This window comes from Pagrus pagrus (genome assembly GCF_965226575.1).
Source record: "Pagrus pagrus genome assembly, chromosome: 10".
Taxonomy (NCBI): domain Eukaryota; kingdom Metazoa; phylum Chordata; class Actinopteri; order Spariformes; family Sparidae; genus Pagrus; species Pagrus pagrus.
Window position 1 is genome coordinate 15,997,886 of NC_140194.1, and position 27,751 is coordinate 16,025,636.

The 27,751-nt window shown below is 41.4% G+C and overlaps 1 protein-coding gene across 2 annotated transcripts; it reads right to left on the reverse strand.

The window, feature by feature from the left end:
- Positions 1 to 41: 41 nt before the first annotated feature.
- On the reverse strand, positions 42 to 27,523 carry tubgcp6 (tubulin gamma complex component 6). Of its 2 annotated transcripts, none has more exons than XM_084364970.1 (25): positions 27,219 to 27,523; positions 26,107 to 26,921; positions 25,781 to 25,944; positions 25,118 to 25,331; positions 24,030 to 24,188; positions 23,067 to 23,188; positions 22,851 to 22,914; positions 22,640 to 22,749; positions 22,383 to 22,474; positions 20,076 to 20,215; positions 17,989 to 18,138; positions 17,165 to 17,246; positions 16,624 to 16,712; positions 15,306 to 15,421; positions 14,258 to 14,396; positions 14,047 to 14,145; positions 12,148 to 13,915; positions 10,867 to 11,028; positions 8,929 to 9,097; positions 8,013 to 8,154; positions 6,139 to 6,333; positions 5,436 to 5,568; positions 4,521 to 4,734; positions 2,178 to 2,371; positions 42 to 582 (listed from the first exon to the last, which is right to left on the reverse strand). In XM_084364970.1, exons 2-25 carry the CDS (start codon positions 26,899 to 26,901, stop codon positions 491 to 493), a joined length of 5,604 nt encoding a protein of 1,867 aa, XP_084221096.1. In that variant the 5' UTR covers positions 26,902 to 26,921; positions 27,219 to 27,523; the 3' UTR covers positions 42 to 490. The 2 variants fall into 2 exon arrangements, with proteins under 2 accessions (XP_084221096.1, XP_084221095.1); XM_084364969.1 differs by having other exon boundaries at positions 12,148 to 13,930.
- Positions 27,524 to 27,751: the final 228 nt, after the last annotated feature.

The window sequence follows — 27,751 nt, forward strand, 5'->3', positions numbered from 1 at the left end:
ACTGTTTTTCTTTACATCACAAAAAAAACTTTGAGATCATCACCAGCGAGAATAGAACATTTATTAAACAAAGCATTTGTATTTACATATAATTGTCATTTAACTTAAATGCACTTAGAATCTAGACAGCTGGAGGCACACCTGAGCATGAGAGGCTTTACAGCAGGCATCTGCTTTATCTCGGTTGCAAACTTTGGCAGCGTACACTTTCAGACGTGAAGCCATTCATCAAGCTTATAAACACGTAGCTCAAAATGATTGCCTAAACTAGTCTGAATGTAAATGACCTATAAAGTACAGGTGGGATTTTAAATGTATTTTGGAACTTCATTTATTTTATGTGTCTAATTATCTGTCGTATAAACACATAGGAGATTCTAAAGATGTAAACACTCATGGTACACTGTGGTGCATTGCATAATCATCTTACAAATTGCCTGTCTTGTGCCAAGCACTCATGCGCAAAAATACATACAAAGCAGTAGACAGCTCAGGAGTCTTTGTAGTAGTTGTTGAAGTTGATGCGAAGGAGGAAATCCTCGAGATGAGGCTGGTAGCCTCTGTTCACCAGCTTGGTCACCACTGAGAGAAGAAAAAAGAAACACAAACTGCTTAATAACTCTGTTTTAGAAAAGTGCTATAAATATAAATACAGTTCTGATTATTTCTGAATTGTTAATCCTGTATTCTCTCAAAAACTTGAGGGAAAGGTTCACATGTACACTGAAACATTTTTAAACAGGCCATTAGGAGACCCCTTACTGACATGTTTCCATTATAAGTTATAGCGGACAAAATCCACTTCTTCTGTACAAAAACACATTCGAGAGTTCAGCTGAAGCTAATATGAGCAGGGAGAGGTACAGTCTCTTTAGTACATAATTCCCTCTGCCATGGCTCAATAAGGCAACAGCCTTTGTGGAAACATAAAAAGGGAACTATGCACTTCACAGACTGACTTTGAAAGATATTAATTTTGGGGTGTATTTCTGTACAAAGAGAGGGCTGTGAATGTCGTTTTCCTGTCACTCACATTGAAATTGCTTCAGGATGGACCTCTTAATAACAAGTATGAACAGGAGGGGCAATTACAGGCAGCAAAGACAGTATAAATGCACTTTTTAGAGGTCGACAAATAGTGGATTTTTGAAAGCCGGTATAATAACGATAGTTTGGAGCAGGTAACAGCCAGTAGAAATTCATTTGACATGGTCAGAAATGAACAATCTTCGGCTTTATTAAAACATACCTAAATAAGTAAATAAATAAATCTGTAACACTGAATATCAAAGTATTAAATACCTAAATCAATACATAAATCATTAATATACATCCCCACGTGACAGGTGGAGGCTGCGCAGCCATCGACCACTTCTGAAGTTAAGTTCTGCCTAAACCGACCACTATTACACATGGGCATGTCAGTACTGTTTTAATACAAGCTTAAAAATGTGACCCTACCTTTTAAACTTAGACTATGAGGACACATTGCTGCAGCAAATAAAAACCATACTGATTAAATTAAAATATGTTCCACACGTATTACCTAATAACCCATCATTAATTACACAAACAGGGAAAGGCTATCACACAGACAAGTTCATCTAAATCAACAATGAACCTGACTTCAGCTCAGAAACTTCTGTCTAATTTCTTAATTACTGTACAGCAAAAACTCTCGCAGCGGTAAGTGCAAAGAAAACGCCTCTTCCAACGATTTAAATGTCACTGGATGACTTAATTAATCCCTTACATTTAGAGGAGATTTGACATGCTTTAAGAAACAAATTCCCTCAGTGTGATAGAATTTGGCAACCCTTAATTAAGAACCTTGCAGCTTGAAATTAGAAGATAATCAACATTTTGTAGAGTTGTGCCATTTCACAGCATTATGTGCCCCACCTTTCGTTCTTTTCAAATTATTGTTATTACTGTTCCTTTTTCTCTCTTACTATATTGAATATAGAGTGGATACTTTCACACTTTCACAACACATCCTTTGGCTTTATAATAACTGAACTGAGAAACATTTTTATTAACTGCTCAATAAAAAAAATTTCAATAATAAAAGTAAGACAGGTTCAGAACTTCTTTAAGTTTTGATTAAATGTAGGTGAAATAAAACTAATAAACAGGGTAAATATGAATTAAAGTCAGTTCTTATATTCTGTCCTTACCCTTGAAAAGAAAGTGGGAGTAATACTTGAAGGTGTTGTATGACTGCTGCATGGCAATGAAGCTGGGGTGCACTGCCTCCCCCTGCTGGCTCTCCCAGGGCTGTGCGATCAGCTGGGCCCGGAACTTGAGGATGAGGCTGAAGATGCTGTGGATGATGTTCATGACCGGAGCCGCTTTCTCTGTAAGCAGACCCCTGGGGAGACGGGAGAGTGCAAAGTTTATGAGACATGACAGGGAACTTTGCAATGACTTTTCAACATGCTGAAGTTTTACACAGGGAAGTGTGATACTGACATCCTCTCCTAATGAGATTAAATCATTCATCGGGTTCAAAAGTTAGCCTCAAATCCAGCTGGAATTTTAATTAACTTGCAAGGAGGAGGTTGAATTAATTTTATATGAAATTATGGGTGCAGAAGGTTCCACTTCAACATGCTGTGCCTGTACAGAGCCTGAGGAAATCATTTCACTTCCTGAAAAATTGTCCGCATTTTGTGATTTTGTAGCCCTTAAAATCCTGACGGTTTAAATTCAGTTTTTGCCGTCTCTATTTAACTATACAAACACTTTACCGAACACCTGTAACAACATTTAATTTGAGCCCTTCTGTACATGAAGGGTCCAGGATCCCAAAAAAATGTTCTCATTATGGTAAATTTAACATCTTTGGGTTTTGGACTGTTGATTTGACATTTTTCATTCCTTTCATATGTTGTATAGGCCAAATAAGCAAACAAACCAAGCTGACATATTTATGTTGCTTGATTTACAACAGTCAAAAGCTCAAATATATTAAATTTACTGTTTTAGAAGACTAAGAAACCTGCAAATGTTCACCTCTGATGAGCAGGAACCAGATCATTTTTGATATTTTGCCTTTAAAAATTACTTAAAATGATGAATTAAATATTTGTTGCCAATAATTTGGGGTTGTATGGAAGCCCTAAAGGGCCATGCATTCATACATTTTATTTCCTCCGTTTTCCCGTGAACGAGTTAATTTCATTTGTTATCTGGAGTTATTATCTCGAAGTAACAACTGCCGTTTTCCCAAGATATATAACGATATAATTTTCACAACCCTAACCCTATCTATACCTAAGATTAATCTGTCCATTTAAAATAAAACACAAACCTAAAAATGAAAATGAATGAACCCAAAGAAAATGATCATGTAGTTCTTAGCCAATACCAGCTCCGATACCTCAACTCAAGGTATGTGCCAGTACCGATAAGTGATCTGATAGCAGTGCCTTCTTTTCCCAGATTTAAAATCTGCATTCCTCATTACGTGCAAGTACTGTAACGCCATCAGAAAAACTGAAAAATGCTCATCAGAATATCCCTAAGCACAAGGTGAAGTCATTAAATATCTTGTTTTGACCAATCAACAGTTCAATCCCCACAAGTACTCAATTTACTATGATGTCAAACCCAAAAATCGCTACAAATCTCATATTTTAGAGCCTAAACCATCAAATGTTTGGTATTTTTCCTTGAAAAACTACAAATTTCTTTCAGTCAAATAATTGACTCATCATCCACACATTGCAGCTCCACACTGGAATAATTTTAAAGTACATTAACATGAGCCAAGTGATGCTGCGGCACTTAATCCGAGTCTGCAGCCCACCGTGACTCAATAAATGTAACTGATAGCAGTAACAGTGAATCTGTCGAAGGAGAAACTGTATTTAATATGAATCAGTTATTTCATGGCTGATACACAGACAGCTTAATAGAGTTTGTATCACTCTATTGGATCGACACACCGTGACCAATTTTTGAGATAAGGAAAAGAGGAGCACACACCTAAAAAATCTGTATCACTTCTGCACGTGTTAGATCATTAATTCAAGAGATGGAGATATATCTTTACACTTTGTGCTACTGCAAAATGCATACATTTTTTATACATGCTAAAGATCAGTCACAAAATCCTAATTTAATGCAGTTTAATTCAGGCAGCAACAATGAACTATATGAACAGGGGGGCAAATATTAATCTAAAATCATTATAGTAAATCACGCTAATGTGGAGAACTGTGCCACATGCATACATTCTTTAGGTTTGCGAGGTTGCCTGTGCCTCCTCTCACATGGCGTGCAGTCTAGATCACAATAAATACATGTAGCCGTGATCACTCTAAATGCTTACAAGTTTAAAATGTATTGCATTTAAGATGAGAAAAGAACATTTAGTCTTGTTCTAGAAAGTCCTACGACACAATACATTAAAGAAAAATATCATACATCAACTAATTTGTGCTTATAACAGACAACGGCAAGCATTATATTGGAACAAATACTGTAATATGCATATATGCCGTTCCAGTCCTCACCTGAAGATGGCTCTGTTGAGGTAGTCTGCATGTGTGCGGTGGATGGCGTCCAGGTCGCTGGCAGTGGCCAGCTTGGCTGTGAACTCGCTCCAGGACACTTGCAGGATCTGGTTGGCGATGTATCCCTGTATCACCTTGACAAAATGCTGCATCTCGTGTCTGTACAGCTGCAGCTGACGAAACTGCACCGAGCGGCCGGCTCCCTTTACCAGCGCTGAGGGAAAACAGAGATGGGAAGAGAGACGCAATCAGTGTTGAAACATTTGTTAGTTACAGACTTTAAAATGTGAAGATCTGCTGCTTTTCTGTATCATATCAATGTTAAATCAATACCTTTGGGTGCTTTTGTTTCAGTTAGTCAGCAATTTGAACTCACTTTGGGAACTTGACTGACAGAGATTCATCTTTATTTGAGTTTTAGGCAAAAATCGATGCAAATAAACTCCTAATTGTTAATTAAAGCCATATTTATTATACAGACATAAAGTAATTGTGTTAAAATAAAAAAAAATATTTCCCATTAGTCCTGCCAATGGTCAAAAATGCAGTCAGATCAGAGTGCCATACTAATACATAATCCACATTTTCCTCTGGTAATATTAAGGCTATAATCGCCGAAGTTTATATACTTTTAATAACTTGATTCTTTGTTTTTTCCCCTTCAGGGTATCTGTTTATGTAGTCTGTGCACAAGCTCTCACTGATCAATACCATCTAACCCACTGAAGCACACTGTTTTACAACAATCCCACTGGTATGAGATGTGCTTTGTATTAATAAAACATAAAGGAATCGCAGCATTCCCCTCGATGAATATTTTATAAACAGCCGAAGCACAACAGGAAGAATCTTAACTCTTCTCTCTCAGAGGAGGAGTCTGAGCCGGGCCTGGATCAAAAGCTCACACCGTCTCACCTGTCCGCTTGAGGTGGAACCAGACCTCTCGGAGGCTCCACACCATGTGTTTGAGCTGCAACAGGAACGAGAACAGACGGTTGTACTTGTTCATGCAGCTGTCCGTGATGATGATGTTCAACGGCCAGTCCACCTGGGAGATGACAAGAAGCCAAAGAGACACCGGTGGAGGGGTGGTGGTGGAGAAAATAGCGTGTGAAGGTGTGAGTGTGAAAGGAAGCAAAAGAAAGTGGAACGAAAAACAGGTAAAAGGAGAGTGACGGATGGGAAGACGGAAGGAGAAAGGTGTGAGTGCAGAGACGTTGATAAAGGAGGTGAGAGGATCGTGAAGGGAAGACAGAGTGTGAGAGATGGGGGGTAGAAGTGGAATGGGGGAGAAGAATGTATAAAGAGAGAAAGAGTGAAGCGTGATAAAGATGGGGAGAGAGAGGGAGGGACATTCAGCAGGAGAGGGAACAGTCATGACAGAGATAGCGTGAAGAATAAAGAACAAGAGCAGAGGACAATATGTGCAGCATTAGTCACCACGCATGTCATCCTAACCCCAATCAATCTGCGAGCTTCAATCATTTAAGTGCGTGATAAGCTAATTTTCCACACCCCGAGCAGTTTGTCAAAACATGACGGGTTGTCACATTCAAGCTGCCACTCACACTCACACCCACACGTGCACACACACTGTTACTCACTCACAACGCCTCACCTTGTAGCGTAGCTCCAGACAGTTGAGGGAATCGGGGGCGTGTGGGTGGAAGGTCTCTGGGAGGAAGCGCAGGGCGAAGGTGAAGTTGCCAGCTAACGGTGTGTCCCCGTGTAAGCTGTACTGCAGGGCCTTGCTGAGGATGGAGTTCAGCACCAGGGGGGTCAGCAGCTCGCCGGGAGTCTGGCCGCTGCCCAGCTGGGTAGCGGAGACATCGGTTAGATAAATACACAGAAGATCAAACGTGGATAGCTACCCGTACCTCCACACCTGTTGTTTGCCATCAAGGTTTTCACTCCAAACAAACACTACGGGTAGCTGAATACAATAATTAGTTTGCTTTCCGGTTGAAGGTGTGCTAATCAGTGAAATCAGCTGGTGGAGTGTTCGGCTGGGACAAAAACCTTCTGTCTCATGCGCCCCAAGAGACAGACGTACATGAATGTTTCTGCAGAACAGCACCAAGGTGTAAGCACAGACTGTGCTTCCACGCCAGGAAGCTTGGGCTTGACATAAGTAGTCTCAGAATCTGGCAACATCATGTGCTGTAAAACAGGCCGACAGTTTTAAGCGGTTGTTGTTGTTGTTTCTATTATACCAGTGTATTCAATGAAATTGCGGAAACAATGCAAGAACGAACAGGGTCGCACTTGGTGATGAGGAGCACCTGAATCTGCAGCTCTCCCGCAGATTCAGGTTTTTTGTTGTTTTTGGCAGAAGCAAGCAGCTGTTTCTGCTCAGCACCAACCAGCAGACAGACACAGTTAACAGCTAGCTGGTAAACATAGCGCCGCATATAGCAGCGACACAGCCAATTATTTCCCTCATGAGTTGATAAGAGACCAATAACATAGGAAAAAGAGTGAGTTGGACTTGAAGTCATCAAATGGGCAGAAACACGACTCAAAATGAATGATGTTTCTCCGTTACTGCTGTAAATAAGCAAATGTGTAAATGGTGATGATATGTCAATGTTCACAACTTGTTTCCGCTGCCTCCAGGGCTGTCATTTGGAGGCTGTTTGTGTCCACAAACATGACAAGTCCAATATTCACTCTTTAGTTCCATCTTCTCCACCAACTCCTGCGGGAAATAAATGGCTGCTTAGCTGCTAAATGCTCCGATCTATTTACCAGCTAGTCATCAACTTTGTCTGTGTCGGGCATTTGGGTATAGTCAGTTTTTGGGACTTTCTCTTGCTCAAACAGCTGTTGTTGACAACGACTTTAAAAGGCGATGGAGCGCTCCATTATGTTGAAGGGAGGTGCAGGGTGGGGTGATAATCCTCCGTGGGTTTGTCACCACGAGCAACCCCTTTCACGTTACATCATTTAATCCATTACTATAATAAAACCGATTGATTAAAGCAGCTTTCAGAATGCTCAGTTTTGTTTGTACATTTCATAACAGCGATCCCTTTTTGAGAAGCTACATGTGATATAACTGCAACACACACTGGCTCCAGGATACTGGATTACATTTTGCAGGAGGAAATATGAACCCTCACACAAGAGTCATGTAACTTTCTTTAGAGAACTGTGCTCCGCCTATAGTGCATACACTTCTAAATGATGGCCAATGCTGTGGACTCAAACAGAGTGAACAGATGACTGTCAGCATGGTGTGTCCGGGCCCTAAGGGTGTTACTAAGCATGTACTAAGTAGTTTAGAGATAAAAACATGCTCTCAGATAGATTTCACAAGCTAAAAGAAGGTAATAGAAAGTTAAAATATATTGCATTGACAGTGAGGTCAGAACATTTGGTCTTCTTGCCCTCTCTTATCCTAGAATCCCGAAAAACTGAAGAAAAATGCCCTACAGACCCCTATGTTGAATGTGCATGGAGATGACAGCAACACTACTTAAAGAGCTTCACCTTCTCAAAGAGCAGATCGCTGAGGGACTGTGCGAACTCGCCGTCCTCCATCAGCAGGAAGTGGCGCAGTGCCTCGAAGTGTCTTTCCACTCCCAACTCCACAAAGAAATAGTCCACCACCGCCTTGTTCACCAAAGACACACTGGGGATGGAAGGTGGAAGAGAGAATGACCAAGGTTAGGAGGGAAAAGTTTTGACTCGAGAAAATGTTGCTGACTTGCAAATTTAATACAAGGGATGACAGACGTCAGCTCTGGAGAAAGCTCAGGGAATATACCGGTGTTTTTCACTTTTTGGATGACTTCCTCAGTCCCATTAGTTTGACTTATTCCTAAGCAATTCACCTTTATATAACAGCGGGATTTAGGGACAGTTTTCTCTAACTGAAAAGTCAGCAGGGAAATAGAGAGATAAAAATAGAGTAGAAAATCTCTGGCAAACACCCCTGCATCGTCTAAGCATCGGATGAAAATGAGTTAATAAAAATTTAGAACTACGAATTCCAGCGCTAAATATACTGCACCCCCTCTGTGTGCAGAAAAGAGATGAGAAAGCCATTTCTTTGCACACAAAGGCTAAACTGCATAGTGTGCAGAAACATTGTAGGTGAAGACTGACAGGCTTGTCTGGAGCTCTGATGGAATTTCAAACAGAAAAAGGATCCCACAAAGATGGAGGGTAATAAGAATTTAAATTATTCCTCTAGAGCAGAATGTGCACTCAACTGCAGTTCAAGTGGCCTGAAGAAAGCCGGAAAATGGCACGATATCAGTAAAAAAACGCACTTCAGGATTTCTCTGGATACTTATACTTGTATAGAACAACCTGCAATGTGCCTACAAGTGTTATTTTTATTCCAATCGAACACTAGACAGACCATTTCTTCCTGCAAGCTTCCTTTCAGTCAGACACTCACTGTGTGATGAGCGGGGCAGTGACAGAGTGTTTTATCAGAACTGGCAGAGAAACCATCTCGCTGAGTTGGACGGCAGTTGTGTCCGTGGCTCTGCGGAGTGTCGGGTCCATGGGAAGGCCCCAGGGGCCCCGAGTTACCTGCTTCAGCAGCTGACACTCGGGGGACGAAGCTGTGTGAGGAGGAGATGACAGACATGTGGCTGAATAAATATCACTCTCTGAAAAGAGTTTATTTTTAATAGTGCAAAGAAAGGGCATGTAGAGTTGAATGAAAAAGAAAGAAGTCAAATAAATATCCATATATTGGCAAGAATGAATGACCTAAAATAAATGTTGAAACATTTACTAAAGTCTAAAAGTGTAAAAAACTTCTCCTTTACACTTTCTAAAATGTTGATATTACATATTGATACGTGTTGATGTTATATATTACTCTGACAAAAAGAAAACATTTGAATATGTGAACTTGGGCTTTTTACCATTTTTGATAATGTATACTACCTAAATGGTTAATTGAGAAAATAACAGGTTAATCGATAATAACTGCAAGCTGTTAAAATGACCTTTGAATTTGATCAAATCTTCTCTGACACAATCTCAACAAAAACAAAAGATAACGGATTCACAATCGCTAGTATTTACTGCAAGGTGATTCATTAAATAGCACTAGACTGTAAGCTGTTACAATTATTTAGTCCACACTCTACATTGATAGTAACATTTCCTAAATAATGAGCTCTCCTGACTTTGATCAGTGGCGTGGAAAATGTATTCGGCTGAGGAGATTCTGATTGATTTCATGCAGACCCTGGAAGCTGGCATAAATAATAGCAGCATGACTGAACAACACACGCGAGTGAAAAAGACAAGATATTGCTTCAACGAGCCATGATGCATCCCACCCAAACATGAACCAGACTAAATACCCTTATGAAATATCGCTGCTTTTTATGCAACCTCTGTGCCTGCTGAGGGAGTAAATATTAAACAGCCTCTGAAAATGAATCACTCCTGAACATGTTGTAATTTACATGAAGTAAGCTCCACCGCTGCAAGGTGTATAATTTTCATTTCTCTGCAATTTGACATGATGTTGTGGTGTATTTCAAAAGATGTTTCATTTCTCATTAAGTTATTTCAGAGACATCAGGGAGTAAACATGCAAAAAAATTCAAGACACAAGTAATTTCATTTTTTTTTTACTACATTTTTACTTTAGGCTACAACTTTTTCTGTTGATAAAAGAATGGCTTAGGCTTTGTTTTTTTTGCCCCAAGTGTTTGGTCTCATCTAATTTCTCTCTACATGCAAAGGCAGCAGCCTCAGAATTATCTGTATTCCATCCCCGTTCAGGCCATTCATTAAATAATGACTCACGCAAGAGCATCAATTTTATGAGAGATAATGGATTTCATTTTATTTGATTTACGAGTCAAATGTTTTACTTTTGCTCGTTTGATTTTTGATGCAACACAGTTTTTATTTTACTTACAACTGTGCTGTGAAACGAGCATACAAAGGTTCAGCTCTATTCATGCCAACTGGGAACTACATTATGCTCAGTTACTAGTTTAATAGATACACCTAGATAAAATTATGCAGTCCTGTAATAAATTCTACCTTCATGAAGGTTATAATGGCCAGTTTTTGTGTTTTTAGAAAGGTGTTTATTCAGCTGTATGATCATTTTGGAGGCGTTTGTGGCGCTGTCGTTTTCAGATGTGATATTCAAAGAGGTGTTTCTAATATTCAGTTCGCCCTCATGAATATAAAAAGGAACATCTTCTCAGTGTAAACATTAAAATTAACAACCCTCTAAATTAGTTTAAACAAAGCTAGACACCATTATGTCTTTAATCGTGACCTCAAGGCCCAAATTCTACTCAACATGCGCAAAGATTAATGGTTTCTTTGGCACACTCATATGTTTGCAACTCACCCATTAGGTTGTAGCAGTCTTCGTAGTGTTCCACCTGGTACTGAGAGGACAAAGCCAAGAGGTATTCCTGCTCAGACTTTTCTCCAGGGGACAAAGCGAAGGCCGCTGCCCAGGACCCCATGCTCTCAAGCAGCTGCTCGCCAGGGCTGTCCGACTTAAAACCTGAAGAGAGATGTACAATAATTACCTAAAAATGTCCCATTCAGAATTCAGAATCCACAGTATTGCACTTATATTTTGTATCTGAGAAAATAAACAATAATCCAAGCTTTCTGAGAAATTATACATTTGGTTTATGTCAAGTAGAAGACTACACCAAGGCTGCAACTGAAAATAGAAATATTTATAGAGAACTACTAACACAGTGGTGATTGAGCCTATGAACCGCTGATGATAGTACTGTAATATTTATATGTTTGCAGTATTATAAACTGGTTGTCTGTGGCAACATTGCCAGAAAACAACATGTATTAAGTTACAGTGAATGCAAATCAAGCATTTCTTTCAGCTGAAGCTTCACATTAAAATCATTTGACTGACAGAACATGAGCTGACTTTTACTATAAAGTAGTCACAGGAAATGCAGTGTGTTTGTCAGTAAGCTTAGCACTTAACAATATCATTCATCCAAAATGGTCATTTTCGGCATTCGTTGACAGCACATCAGGTAACATTGCAGGGAGTAATGAAACAAACGGGAGCAGCCACAGCGATCTGTTAGATGAAGAGCTGCAGGCGACGGGCTGCACACCTCTAACTTCTCAGCGAGATAACAAACTCTTTTCACTGTGCTCTGTTGTTCACAGACTCTTGCTGTGTGCAGCATAAAATCAGATCAATGTTGCTCACAGAATGATGGAAAAAGGCCAATAACTGCCTGACTTCTCTATAAAAACAACAACAGTTTGTTTTGTGGCTGCCAGAATTCTGGGACCTTGAGTTTTAAACGTCATGTTTGCTTTTACCACTAATCACTACAGGACTGAAGTCTTTGAGGGTGCCACTTTAAGGGTAAATGCACTTCTGTCTTCTTTGATTTAAGTAAGCGTATTCTTCATTTCTACTTGTCAATTAGATCATCTCCTATATGTTTGTGAGTTTTTCTGTTGTGTATTGATTTGATGCAATAAAAATAAGATTACAAATAAGAGGGGAAGATTATTGATCTGGATTACAATCGCATCAGAGATCATAACATCTTATACTCTCCTGAGCTTACTAAGTGGCAGTTAAGTGCGTCTCATGACTGTAGAATGTGTATCACATTATATTATTCATTACCTTTACCATCTTCATTGTCTTCCGCCCTCTGCTGATTTCCAATGCCCTTGCCCTTCACCACGCACCCGACTCCAAGTGAAGAATCTGACGAGTGGCCATAAGCGCTTCCTGGCATTACAGAAGCTTGTGGCTCCGTCCCCAACACCACGCAGCCCATCCCCAGCGTGGAATCAGAGGAGTGGCCATAGGCGCTGCCAGGCAGTGGGGATGGAAGAGGATCAGTTTTGGACACAAGACATCCGGTGCCTAAATTCGAGTCTGATGAATGACCATGGGCACTGCCAGGTAGAGGAGAACGTTTGGGTTCATCTCCTGAAACTACACATCCGATAACCAACATCGAGTCTGAGGAGTGACCATAAGAGCCTCCAGGTAAAGCGGACAAGGCGGGTTCAGATCCAGACACCACACACCCTGTTTGAAGGATGCAGTCTGAGGAATGCCCGTATTTACTCGAACGAGGTCTCTCTTCAGGTATGTTGGACACAAACTCGCCAACTTTTATATTGGCATCGGAGGAGTGACCATGGATGCTGGGAGAAGGAAGTTGCGCGACAACATCTGAGACATTTTCTCCGACTTTAATGTGAGCATCTGAACTGTGACCGTGAACACTGGCAGTGGGCAGATGGGCAACTACATCTGAAACGTGCTCACCGACTTTGATGTGTGCATCTGAGGCATGACCGTGGATATTTGGAGTAGGAAGAGGAGCGACGAATTCTGACACGTTTTCCCCAACTTTAATGTGAGCATCAGATGAGTGACCGTGAGTGTTAGAGGAAGGTAGAGGGGCATCAACTTCTGAAATATGATCTCCGATGTTGATGCGTGAATCTGAGGCATGACCATGGACGTTAGGTGATGGAAGAGGAGCCGTAACTTCTGATACAAACTGTCCGACCTTTATATGAGCATCAGAGGAATGGCCATGGATGCTAGGTGAAGGCTGTGGGGCAACCGCATCTGAAACCAGCTCACCACCTTTCAGGCCTGCGCTTAAGACATGAATATCCGGCAAAGAAACCTTTTCACCAGCTTTATCTTGAGCATCTGAGCTGTGGCCTTGAATGCTTGCAGGAATGCTCGTCACTACTTTTTGGTGATCATCATCCTTGCCACTCTGCTCTACCAAATCATCTTGTTTTGCTGTCTCAACAGATTTACCTTCATCTTCATTTCCCTCCACTTTACTTTCCAACTTCACCATTTCTGCCTTCTGTTCTGTCACAGATGCAAGCTGCACTGAGGCATGAGAAGGATGTCCATAAACACTTGGTTTAGATGTATTTTGGGGCTCCTCTGGGGTGTACTGGCCCAGAGGAAAGCTGGATTTGGAGGCTTGGCCAAAGGGGCTGGCTTTGGGGAGACCCTCCTGGACTTGAGACATGTTCTCTCCTATGGGAATGTGAGAAAAAGAGGGGTGACTTTGGACCAAGTCTGGCTGGACCGCAGGTCCCCAGCGAGGCCGGGGCTGGGTTGACGCTTGGCCAGTTATACCCTCAAGTGGACTAAAGGGGGCACTGAAGTCATATTCAACTAGTTGTGCTGTAGGACACACTTCGGGTAGGTCAGAGCCGATCTCCTGTAGGGCCATGTCCACCTGCTGACAGTCAGGGTTTGGAGATTTAGGGAGAAAATCATTGATGTCAATGTTCTCAGAGATGAGGGCAGGATCCACTGTGAAGGCGGATGAAGACGTGTCAGGTGGGGGTGGTAGGGCATCAGCATCTTGCATCTCCGCTGGCTGCTGTTCATCTGATGGCTCCTGAGTGGGAGATTTCTGTTAAGAGAAGATGCTAATGAGGACGTCTGCTGCACACACTTTGGAAGAGCATGATTAAGTGGGAAGAAATAGGGATTAATGTAAGAGAAAAAAAAAACAGCATGTTGTCATACTAGTGTTGATGGTGGCGCAGTCTGTTGTGCTGAGGGGACAGATGGCAAAACTTCAATTGGAGGTCCCTCCTGGCCTAAAGGATATTTCTCGAGTATTGCCTGGAAAAGTCACAAGAGCTTTGTTTAAAATTACTTCCCATACCTGCCATTATGTCAGTCTCTTAAATCATCTTTTCCTTGTCCTCATTACGCATTTTCTGTGTTTACCAACCTGAGTCTGCTGCCTGTCACACATGAAGAACTGAACCCGGGCGTTGTCAAGCCTCATTCTCTGCACCCGCCACATGGCCCGCCTCTCTCTGCGAGCTGCTTCCTCTGACAGATGGCTGTACTGAGCAATCAGCTCCTTCCTACAGTTTAGTCAGAGCATAGTAACACACAAGGTGCAAGTAAATTATTTAGCTGAGGCTTGATATAGCAGGCACACAAGAACGGGATGTACAGACAGACAGTCAGACAGATAGATTAAAAAAAATCAAAATAACTTTTCATCCATTTTCACCAACTTCCAAGGCCTTGATTTTTCAAATTTAAACTTTCCAGGATTTCAAGGCCTCATGGAACCTTGTTTACCACCTAAACACAGAGTGACTGTTATTTTAGCCAACAAGTCTAATATTCCATAACGTACTGCAAATGAAATAGATTTTATATGAACATTGCTTGAATAAGCTTTGAGAGATAAGCATAAAATGGCCTGTCATACTCCTGTGTGTGCACTTATGTGCTTTCAGGCTCTGTGATGGCTCTGAATTTAAATTTTTACTTGACGAACCTTCAATACTCCTGAAATCTATGTTTTTCCTCGCAACTGACGTGGAATATTCCAAATAATAAGATATCTGAATCTAGAAACTCTGCAACAAGTAACACTGCAGGAAACAAATGTTAAAGAGTCAGCTACAGTGACAAAAAGCTGCGGGGGAGGGGTGCTTACTACAGTTTTGGTAACCTCTGACCTCCAGCACCTCATCGAGCTAACTAACAACTTCTGGCCATCAATTGAAAATCCATTTGTGCTCACATTACACATTCTGATCACATCTGCTCATGCTGCGGCATCATGCAGTTATCCAAACTGCACAGAAATTTGGCCGAGCTCGAGCCACTGAAATATCCCACACAGATGGAATTGATGTCCCATCATGTTTGCACATAGTCAGTTAATATATCCTAGATCAAATAAAATCTTAACGGAGAATAATCAATCATCAATAAAACATTAACATCTCTAGTGGGGGCTGTAAAAACAGTCAGACCTGGCTCTCTGCTCCAGTTGCTCCTCCAGGGCTTGTAGTCTCTTCTCTCTGTCCCTCACCTCTCTGGCAAAGCTGAAGTCATCCTCCTCCTGCCTCTTCTTGGCTGCACTTCGCCACTGTTGCCACACCACAAACACACACACACACACACACACACACACACACAAAAACAACACACACATCATTGCTCTCAGCTTCTGAAATGGGCATCAAAATCTGTGTATCTGAGTGTATGAGTCCGAATTTAGTACATTACATTCTTCCAATCATTCATTTCTGATCTCACAGATGTGTTGATGCTTTTGGCTATAATCCATATTTTTATAGTAACAATCATTGAAATGAAAATGTGAGAGGCATCACTTGTAATGATGAACCTACAGAGAATAATCACCTAAATCTTCAGCTCTTCTTGACTTCACAGAGTTGTTTTAGCAAGTTTAAGCCTATTTTTGTGGCCACTGCTCGCATAACCTCATAATTGCCCACTTTAGGAAGCGAATTCCAGCAAAAACAGCTCTTAAAACACACTGTACACAACCTGCTCAGCACTAAACAGCCAGACACAGTAAGGGACTAGTTGGTGGACCAGGTGGAGCATTTAGCAGATAAAGAACCAGATATTTTCCTCAGGAGTAGAGACAACACGACTCCTGCCATGACAACTTAAAAGGTGATTCTGTGTTCACAACTTCTGCCTCAAAGTGGCCCGGGAAATCAGTAATTGCAGGTTTAATGTTTTATTACCACTGACGCTATGGCAACAGTGGTGCATGCAGATGCAGCCGCCGGTAGCTCCTCTAAATTGTGCTACATTTTTGCTTTTTAAGGTGTTTTTTTCCAGCTTTATTGATGAAACACGTACTCAAAGAAAGCAGGTGTTTTGGACTATGTGCAACGGACGTTGAGGCCACGACCGCCCAAAGGAAGATGCTGACCACATTATCATCACCATCTTGTTGCTGCTGTTTACATTCACCCTGACGTAGAGTCGAAACATGCACTACGTGTTTATGTATATTTGTATAGAAATAACTGTATATGATCTGTAATTAGTGTAGCATGAGGGAGTTAGCAAACCTCGTAATTATAAGAAATAATTGTGATGCTCTCTCTTTAACACACCATCTTTTCCTTCTCCCTTACAGACTCATGTTTACTATCGTACTGTCTCACACATTTGTTTTGTCCCCCCTGCCAGTGCAGGCAGTTTTTTAGATCTCTGATCACACACACAAAATATCTTTGTCTCACACACACAAAATATCTTTGTCTCTCTCTCACTTACACACACACACACACACACACACATCACTACCTCTTGCTCCTGCTCCAGATGCTGTTTCAGCTCCTCAAAACGCTCCCGCTTCTTGGCTTCCTCAGCCAGACGTTGTGACACCTGGCGCCCTACAGGAGTTGAGAGAGATAACAATGAACTGCTTACCTCCCTGCATAAAGAAGTACATAATATATCTGTCTCTCTTCTGCACATATAAACAGACACAAAACAGCATCAACATCTGCCTCACACTCACACACACTAATATGCCTATGTGAGAGTGTCAGGCCTGAGACCACACTTCCAAGACTTTGCTGTACTTCTTTTGAAGTAATATATGATGTGAGGAGTTTGCTAAACTGTGCGAGCGATGATTACATTTCACAGCCTATAATACTGGAAGTTGTACAAAGTATTCCTCACTGCTGCCGCCCCTGTGCATTTCTGCTGCTCTCCTGAGAGGAATGAATGGAGCTGAAAGGAACTCTTGCCGTATACTTAGCAGGATGGGGGTGTGCATATACATCAAGAGCTGTATAAAATTATACTCTCAGTGTCGGTGTCTAAGTGTCACACTTACCACGGATGCTCTCCAGGGTTTGGGCAGCCGACTCCCTGACCTGATTGATCAGCTCCTGGCGTGCCTGCTCTGCTCTCTGGGCCTTACAATAGATAGAGAAGAAATCATCATTAACAGAGATCTATCTGCCTGCCCTGCAGCTCACCTCTCCTCCCACCTCCTCTGCCAGTCAGCACAGCCAGCAGCACACACGATACAGGCCATACAAAGCAGGCTGTTACACTAAATCAAGCAGCGTGCAGGCCCCCGACTTCAGCTGCATCATTTTAATGACTCGCTGCTGAAATTCTCAGTACTTGAGGGGCAGTGTCACCATCATGAATCATGTAATGTTAAGAAAAAAAAAGAAACTCCTCTCTCTGTCTTTAGCGACAGTACCTGTATAACAACGTGTTTAACTGCATTCCCTCACTGATGGTCAGGCTTCCCTGGATTTTTAAATATCTATTAAAGTCAGCTAGCAGAGACGTAACAGTGTCTTTATTAAAGTAATACACCATGTTGACTACCATGTTTACCAACATTTGCTTCACATGAAACATTTTTATGTCTTCCTTAAAGCTAATTTTGCCAAACCTCATGTCAGGTATAACTGAGGAGGAGAAATATGAAGGGATAACTCCATCTATTTTATACATTCAAGTGTGGTTACATGTCTTGGGGAGTACTACTGCATATTTGAAAAAGTAGTATAAAGCCTTTTGTCGCTGCAGAGGAAGCTGGGTGTAATCTGTAACCCTATAACAAATGCTCATACTTCAGAAGAAAATATGAGAAAATACATCTCAGGTAAGACGCAAAAAAAACAACGTGTGTCTCAGTACTTGCTCCTCCCTGCTCATGGCGCTGTGCTTTGCAATCCTCTCCAGGCGTCCGCGGTACACAGCACAGTCCCTCTCGATCTCCTCCACCTCCTGAAGGGAGAAGGTGACGGAAATGCGAGGCACCGGCAGCTCCGACCAGCAGATGTAGTGCTGTTGACACACAGTTAACAGGAAGTTAGCACTTTAAGGGAGGCTTGTTGTTTTACGTTTTTAATCCTGATGGTGCTTCTATATCATGGATCCCAAAGTTCCAGTTCATTAATTGATTAACTGATTGGTCTAGTCAGGAAGGAGAACATTGTTACTGTTGAGCTGCTAGAATCAGCAACTGTTTGGCATTTCTGCCAGTAAAATGCTAATGAATCAATTATCAGAACAGTGTGTTTGATTTTCTCTTAACAACCTAACTGATAATGATGCCTTTTATAACAAAAAAAAAGTACGATCAGCTGTAGAAGATAGCGATATGCCTAACTGTAAATTACTTAGAAGAACAAATAGGCTTCGTTCGTTATAATAAATTACATCGAACTGACTAGAAGCAGTTAATTAGCACATTAGCTACCATCTCTCCACCAGCAGTGTTTCAATCCATAATTTCACACATGCTCTTCACCACCCTGCAGTTTGTCCAGGAATAGCAGACCCCAACATTGGCGGAAATTAGCATAGAGAGAAACACTGTAGTTACAGGATACCAATTAGTCAGGAGCATGAGCCCTGCGGTTTAGGTCAGGCAGGTCGAGTTATAAAAACATTATGCGCTGGAGAATCAGCGGGTGAGTCACAGACAGGTGAGGAGATTAAATATAGTTAGATCACGTAAAAACTTCAAACACTTCACCGAGGCTTTCCATTTGTCTGAATTTCTAAGCTTACTGTCATCGTGTCAAGTGAGGAGTCCACTCATATACATGTACAACGCTTTAGCTTAATTATACAGGTGCTCCTCAGGCGGTAGTGCTGGAAATCTCAAACTCGCAGGTAATTTCTACATGCAAAAGACTGCAAGAATATCCTTTAGATTTTAACAATTTGTCGCTTATCAACATTTTTGTAAATACATGTATTTAGATTAATCCATTTATATTTTTTTTAATTAATATTAACCCTTTTTCAAGCAAAAATACCAAACATTTGATTAATCCTGCTGCTAAAATCTGATAAATTGCCACATTTCCTTACCATAAACTACAGTGAATAGCTTTTAGGTTTTTGACTGTTGGTTGGTCGAAACAAAAAGCAAATTGGAGATGTCATGTGAGGGACATTTTAACCATTTTCTGATGTTCTGTAGACTAAACAATTAATCGAGGAAAAATATCGAGAAAAGACAGAAAAATGTGCATCATAGTTTCAAGCTGATTCTTCAAATGTGTCTCACAAACTGAACAACCAAACATTTTCAGTTTAAATTGATATAAAAGCAGAAAAAGACCTACATGTTAAAAACTGGAATGAGGGTATGGTTGCCATTTTTAATTCAAAGGTTGATTTTTCTGTTGATCTACGAACCTTTTCAAACCGATATACATCACAAAAGCACTGTCAAAGCAGAAAATATACATCTAAAATGCCAATATTTGTTTTTTATAAAGCAGGAAGTGATTGAGAGCAGAAGAGTTCAAAGTTCAGAGTTCAAATGTCTGCAAAATGTTTTGAAAACACCTGTGACTCAGTACCACAAGAGAATATGACACAATGCTGATGAATGGGTAGTGATGACGTTTTGCTGGAGCCTGTGTCCCTATATGTCGTAGTATGGATTATTTGTCCCGCACTCTTTTGCCAGTATGGATTCCCAAAAGGGTACAATCATCGATGTGGCAGGTAGATAATTGTGGGGTGGATTTGTTGGGTGTAAGTGCCAATCTATGCATCTCAAAGCCAATGCAGTACACTGAATGTCTGTAAACAGATCAAGTATGGCAGTGTAAACTTAAGGATTAACATTTTTTGTCCCTAATTTATTCAAACAACAGTCACTCTGAACTGAATAAATTAAGAATATAATTCAGGCGAGAACGTTCAGCTGAATAAAATCCCCTCGTCTGCATATATAAATGTGTGAAATGTGCAAAATGAACCTGGGGGCAGCAGATCTTGAGGAGGTTGATGGTCTTCCCACAGACGTACACGTCATTGGCAATGTGTCTCAGGAAGATGGGCACACAGTCCTCCACGTCCTTTGAGATCAGAGTGTAGCCTTGGACCCAGAAGTGTTTATCTGCAGAAAATCCAAGACACCTATTACATGCCATTCTACAGTTCAGACCAAGTAGTTACACGGGTCCATTATGCCTTCGATAAAACTACAACACACCCACAACTTAAGTACAAAAAGCAATAGTGGAGGAGTATTACTCAGCCTGGCCTAAAACTTTTCCTTATTAGTATGACTTACAGGGCATGGCAAAACTCTGGCCGCTTGAATTAACACTTGGAAATTGTTAGCGCTTAGCTCAGTGATCCTAAGCAAAAAGCATAAGAGAACATGAATGCACTGAGCTTCCCGAGCTCTTTACAGAAAGCCTGCGGCTTGCCAAGAAAGCTTAGCCGCTGATTGCTTCCCTGGCCGACAGACTTCGAGGAGAACAATGACATTTGTGTGTCCTCCAAAAAGCAGGAGCGAGAAGTGCAGAGGTTCACTGCAGGAGTTGATGAGGTGTAGCCGATGAGCAAATGAACCTCTTAGCCAGACAAAGCCGAGGTGATAGTCTGACCTTGAATGGGGTGTTGCATGACATACAATATTTGGACAAGCCTTAATGATTATTATACAACTATATTTATGAAGTACTGTCATAATGAGGCCAATGTGTACCTGTTTGGGAAAAAGATTTCATCAATCATTATACTATTCCCAAATATAGGGCTGCAACTAACGGGTTGTACGATCATATCGGCACATCTTCGGTATTAGCCGTTAAAGCCTTTTGACATTGGCCGGAAATGAACATTTAAATATAGCCAGGTGAATGTGTACACTTTGAAAAGCACTGTACGCCTGCATCTGCTAGTGGGCCATCACGATAATAATGTTATTTCCACAACAGGAGAGACATGATGTGCTCTGCAATTAGGTGGAAAGAAATATGCGCATGTACCAATATCACCAATAATAAAAATAATCCAATAATCTTAAAAATCCAAAATTGTGCATCCATTAATATTTCCGTGATCGATTAATTAGCAGATTTGTTTCTCGACAAATTGTTTTGCAATTCACATTTCAGAAAATAGTGATAGTAGTGATTTTCTGTCTCTACTACTATCATAAGTGACGAGATGGGCAACCAATCCTCACAATTAAAAAATGTATGCAGACAAAATCTTAGCGTCTTATCTGAAAAAAGTACATAAATGATTCATAGATTATCAAAACAGTTGCCATTTTCTGTCAGTCGACTTATTGATCAGCCATTTCAGCTCTAGCCAGGTATGTTCGTAACCTACAGAATCTAAAAAATTTAGTTTTTACTTCAAGGAGTGACTGTTAATTCAACACAATTTTGTTAATGTAACTACAGCTGCAGAACTGATCAATTATTAATCGATCCATTGTGACAACCAATTATTTGTTTAAGTCACTTTTCACGCAAACATGCCGAAATACTTGATGGTTTCGGCCTTTGTTTTTTTCGGTAAAACAAGCCATTTGATTAGCACGACTTTTTACTCTTTGATATTGTGATGGAATTTTTTTTTCGGTTTTCTAATTTTTTTTAATGGGCCAAATTATTAATCTCTAAATTGAGGAAGTAATGAGCAGTGTTATTGATAATAAAAAATAACCGTTAGTTGGAGAGCTCACAATTAAATTTTGAAGTGAGCTGAAACTATAAAAAATCTATTCAGTTGTAAGTCAGCCAGCTCCTGTAGAGCACAGACAGCTCTATATTTATCTGCTCTGCTAGAAGCATCTCCTACTGTCTCAACTCTCCTCCTCTGCTCTCCTTAAAGAGCCAAGTCTTTAATTGGACAAGAATAAATGAATTCAGCTAGTCCAGATTTGTCAGGGGCAATTACAAGAGAAGAAATGTAAGAAAAAAAAAAAAAAATGTATTACAGAAAATGCTGTGTTGTAGTCAGCATGGTGCACCAAGTGAAAAGAATAAAGGAATATTATCTATTTGTGTGTGTGTCCCTGTGGTTTACGGAGCGGAGATGGCTCTGGTCCCCACAGCTGGTGCAGCTGACTCTGTTTCCCGCCGATTATCATCCAATAACTTCATGACATCCCTTATAGAAACAAGGACGAATCCAACTAGGCAATAAAGGCGGTAATAAAATCTATTTTTTCCTGTCTGTCTGGCAGGCTTTTCATTTTCAGATCCCGCTGACTGAAGCCAAAGTGTTTATGCGACAGCACAAGTGTGTGTGTGTCATCTCACCTCTGAAACTGAGATACTCCTCATTGACCTGGATCATGAATTCCCCGTAAACATCTCGAAACACGCCGCTATACACCCAGTCAGTCACAAACCTAAGTGAAGCACAGTCAGAACAGTCAGACTCAGTCCTGACAGTGGCCGGAACAGAGATTAATAGAACAAGTACTGCATATCAACGAAGTAAAGTCACGTCCTTGAGTTGTATATTACTTTGTTTTGGAGACTAGTATCTGCATGAGGAGCGTAGTGTGACTGACCGTGTATAAGGCTCACAGCTGCTCTTCAGCAGCGACAACAGGACCGGATAGTTTTCGTTGCTGCAGTTATTCTGCGCTTCGTTGTACAGGTAGGACAGCAGTTTAACACCCTGAGGAAAGGCACATGGCACTGAGCTGACATCCAATCTGATAGGCTAAACACAGCCGGGATGGATGACATATTGCAGGTTGCAGATAAAAGACCACTCACCACAGGGAAGGTAGCTTGGCCTGCACCCAAAGGCCCATCTACACAGCACAGTTCTGACAGATACCTTAGATTAAAAGAGAAGAGATTTTTTTTTGATCCACTGATATTTGCATCAGGGTTCTCTCTGTCGGGGAACGACTGTACTGTCGACAAGGTGAGGCCCAAAGTGTGAAATTACCACAAGACACCAGAATAAAAAAAAAGGTTTGACCTCACCTTAGCTGGCGGCCAACTTTGCGGAAGAGGAAGCCGATGGTCAACAGGCTGAGGGTGGGTGGAGTGCTGAGAACACAAGCCCTGTAGTAATGCAGATACTTCCGCAGACCACCTGTAAACGCCTTAGAAACAAAAACAGAATCTATCAAATTCATTATCTGTGCCGATGTGAAACTACTGCAATGTTTAATTTACCTTGTGTGTATATTTAAAATATATACTTGTACATTTTGACCTGTTGTGCCCTTTTGACATATTTGGTTATCTATTTATTTATTTATTTTTTAATGATACACCTACAGATCTTTAAGAAAGGTGCAGAATAAAAGTATCTCTTTTCCTTAAAAACATTGTTCTGATCATTTTAAAGATTTTGTGATTTTTGGTCCAAAACGATTGTTTTGTTTATGTCTGTAAGAATTCTGAAAGTTGGTTCCTGCTTCTAAGAAGATTTGTGAGCCAATGGCGTAACGCCATTGGTATCACGTTTCGCCAGCGTCAAGAGTTTAGCAGTCGCCAGTTTGTAGAAAAAAATCTATATATACACGTCTACGTATTGGCTGATTTAAACAGTATGCGCCCTTACATAACATACTATACTGCCCTAGCACCATTTTAACGTTAGGTAGCATTAGCAACGTTAACACCAGCTAGCCATCGTTAGATACTTCAGGTAGTGCAACAAACTGGCAATTACTTGAGGGGGGCAGATGATTCAAGCAACAGCAGTGTTGTAACTTGAACGCAATGGAAGTGCATGTGTGTAAATGAATTATGTACTTGTGTTTGCAATTTCTCTAGTCTCAAATTGCCCCTTGAGGGATGAATAGCGTATTTTGAATTAAACTTCACTGATGGTCACAACAACGGCAAAAACAACTGGTCGATGCAGCATACGGAGGTGAGAAGAGAGGGGTAAAATGTGCCGTCTCAACAGCATTAATGATGATTATACAAACATACCTGAAACACGAGGCCTTTTTTGTCAGCACTCTGCAGAGAAAAGCGGCTTAGCCTCAAGTAGTATGTGCCGTACTGGGCCAGCTCCCCTAAGAGACGAGACACACTCTCTGGAGAGGCTCCTGACACGCACACACCAGGTCTGACGTCAAACTGAACGCTCTGTGAAGGAGATTACATATTTACAGATGGTGGAGAAAATACAATGAACAACTGTACAGTCTAATAATGTCCAATAAAATAGCCCTGCAGCAAAGACCGTCTTTGTAAAGCTTATGATATTGAATTTTGTTGAGGCTGTCAGAGAGTCACCTCCATGGTGATTTCTGAAGGTGTGTGGTGTTATTATATTAGACCGTGACACATAATAAGGTGTTTGTTATGTTGTCCTTCCCGTGGTTGTTTTATGAGAACTGGATACAAAGCTCCTAGACATGACTCTTCTGGGGCGACTAAAATAACACAGACAATATTTTGCAATCGAGCACAATGCTACCTCAAACCACAGCCGCAAAGATTACCTCTCAGTTTAATAAACACCTCTCTGACATTAGCTACAAAACTTTTGCAGAAGTTGCCTTTGATGCAGTATTATTGTGTTAGATTAACTTAGATTGTACAGGTTTCCCTAATATTGTGTCCTAACTTACACCAGCCTGCATGTTAATGATACAAGTCTGCTAGAGAGAGGGGAAACAAAAGAGGATTCAATTTATGTTGCAAATAAATACACTCTTCTGGAAACATAAACACTTAATGCGAAACAATAAAGGAATACTTAGGAGTACTTTCAAATATTTCCTCTTCATTTAATGTATCTTGTCAGGTGACTGACTGACTTGAGTTTGTGCTTAAAACTGTCACTTTGTCTTTTTTTTCTTTTTGTGTTTTTGAGGCAATAACCTTTTACGAGTCACTTGGGTTAGTTTATATCACGCATGCACAGATTGTCCATTGATTTAGCTCTTTCTTTCGTAATTGTTTGCTGCCACAGTGTTTTTATCACTTCAGTCTGTCAGACCCCTAAAACAAGGCATCAGTTGCTTTTTATTGCATTTAAGAGACATATAAAAGATGATAATGAAATGCACCTGGTTGAGAGGGAAGGTCGTGGACGCCACTCCGATCAAGACATTGAGAAGGTCGGACACCAGCTGTTTCTGGGAGTCCAGGGGCAGCGGGAGAAGAGGAGAGGGTGTGCTGGTACTGACCACCCTCATCTCCCCCTCCCATAGACGATAGAGTTGGTCAAAGGCCTCCCTGCCTCCCTCTGTTAGATAGAGAGACTCCCTTTTTCCCGGTGGGCTGATAAGAAAAATTAGGCAATCAAATTTGACTTAATTGTGTTGTGTTCCTGAGAGGGAGAGCAAAACTGAAAACATATGAAATAACTAACTGTGACTTGCTAAACTGCTTCTTGTGCCTTTTATGTTCTCACACTAAACTTCACATTTCCTTGTCAATCAACAGAGATTTTCTTTCCAACAACTTTGCTTATTTATTAATCAAATGCTGTTTATCGAGCAAAAATGTCAACTGTTGATGTGACAAAACAAACAAATTAAAAATATCACCGTACACTCTTGGAACTTGTGATGGGTATATTTCACAATTTTCTGACTTCGTACAGATTTAATGATCAGTTGATCTGAGAATGTTTTCTGATAGTTACATCGAGCTAAAATTTTGTCTGGAAAATAATTTTGACATGCTTATGATGAAATATTCAACAAAGCAACTATTGTGACTCTTACCAGCCAACAGACTCCCAGCAGCGGCGCTTTCCAGGCTCAAACGTGCGGAGAGCTTCCCATATATCAAAGTCTGGAATAGAGCTGGGCTCTGACTGAGAGTCTGGGGTCAGGTTGGAAGATGACTGGAATCCCTCATCCTCAGACTGGTCTAAAGAGGAGGGGACCTGCACAAACAACAATCAAGCCTTATGATACTGTTGCAAAACACTGGGGCTTAAACCTAAATCAAACATTTATGAAAGTGAACTAGCAAGTCATAATGAACTACCCTAGCCAGAAGACAAATCAACAATATGCATAAGCAAGACTGATACATAGTTGCATACCCTTATAGCCAGCCCAGTTACATCAATATTACTGGGCACAGGAGGCAGGTCCAGTCTGATGTCTATGTCCGAGGTGCGAGTGTGCTGCAGTGCTCCAAACAGCGTCATCCTGGTCTCCCTCTCAAATCTTTCTTCTGATTCTGATTTAGTTCTCAGAGCCAGCAGTCCTGAGCCCGGAGGGGCATCCATCAACCTCTGAGTTCCACACAAACTCTCCAAAGTCCCCCATTCCTCCCCACACACTAGACCCCACGCACGAGCCTCTAGCCTCTGCAGCTCCTCGCTCTGGTAGCCCCAGGGTTGGGGCCTCCGCAGCACGGGTCTCTCTCGTCTCATGTAGTCCCTGCTGAAAGAAGTAGGGGGAGGTGGTGCTGACCCAGCTAGGTGCACCAGGAGCTCTAGGACCGCATCCACTTCCTTCAGGCCAGAGGATTCTCCTTCCGGCAGCCTCTCCAGCTGCTCCTCCAACCTCTCCGCTTCCTCTCTGCACCCTGCCACCCGCAGGTCAAAACAGATCATCAGGACTTTGTTTCTGGGTGGTGTATTAGCTGTGGCACTCTGTCCCGAGGCAGACCCTTTGGTGCCATCCTGAAATAGCTTGGACAGCAGGACACCGTAGGCACACCTCTTGAGAGCTCTGCAGAAACCCTCTCTTGAGACTCCTCCCAGGGCACGGCGCTTCCATGATACCCCGGACAGGCTGGAGTCACAGAGGGCACCCAGCAGCTCAGTGATGCTGCTGCTGTTGCTGCTGTTGCAGCTGGGCTTAATGGGGTAGTTAGGGCTCGGGTACATGGTGGCACAGCTGCCTCAGCCTGTGTGAGTGAAACAAGATAGGTTACACGTTATAATCAGGAATCTGGGATACACTGTGCAGGGATGCCAGTATAATATAGTAAACATTTAGCTTGGTTTAAGGCAGCAGCAGAAACCAGACGTGCTCATAACCAACATATCTACGACAGACTCCTGTACCACTAGTGACGGTGACTAGCTAAGCCAACATTTAGCTATGTAGCATTGAGCGTTTTCTACTGTATATCAAACCGCATATTGAATAAGCCAACCCAGTTCTACTCCTAACTAATAACGACACCTCTTGAATGACTTACCCTCAGGAGATGGTGTGTTTCCCGTTGATTCTGACAATCTTGCATACACTCCGAGTAGATCCTTCCTGTGCATGCTAACGTTTGTTATTAGCAACCTCCCTCGACCAACTGCCTGTCCAGCTCAGTTTACGTGCCAAGCATGCGAACCTGGTAGGTGGGTCCTCTACACAGTTCCCAAATGTCTTTATTATTCAGTGATTTCCTGTTTCAGCATATTAGCGCCTGTTTATACGCTGTGATATTGTTTTCGGTAGTTAACTGCTAGCTACGCGCTTCATTCATCTTCCATCATCCGCGGGGGTATAACAAAATTTGAACCCGCCCCTTTTTAATGTGATTGGACAAGAGAACGCTAAGTCTCTGGTGATTGGCTAAGAAGGTTGCGGGGTCCGTGCTGATTGGTCAGTGGTGTGAGTCAATCACATGATGGTAAACCTGTCATTTGCCACCGCGCTTTGCTGCATTCACGTGATACGGGAAAATGTAAATACAAGCTTTCTACTGTCTGTGCCAGTTTAACATGTGGCCTATTT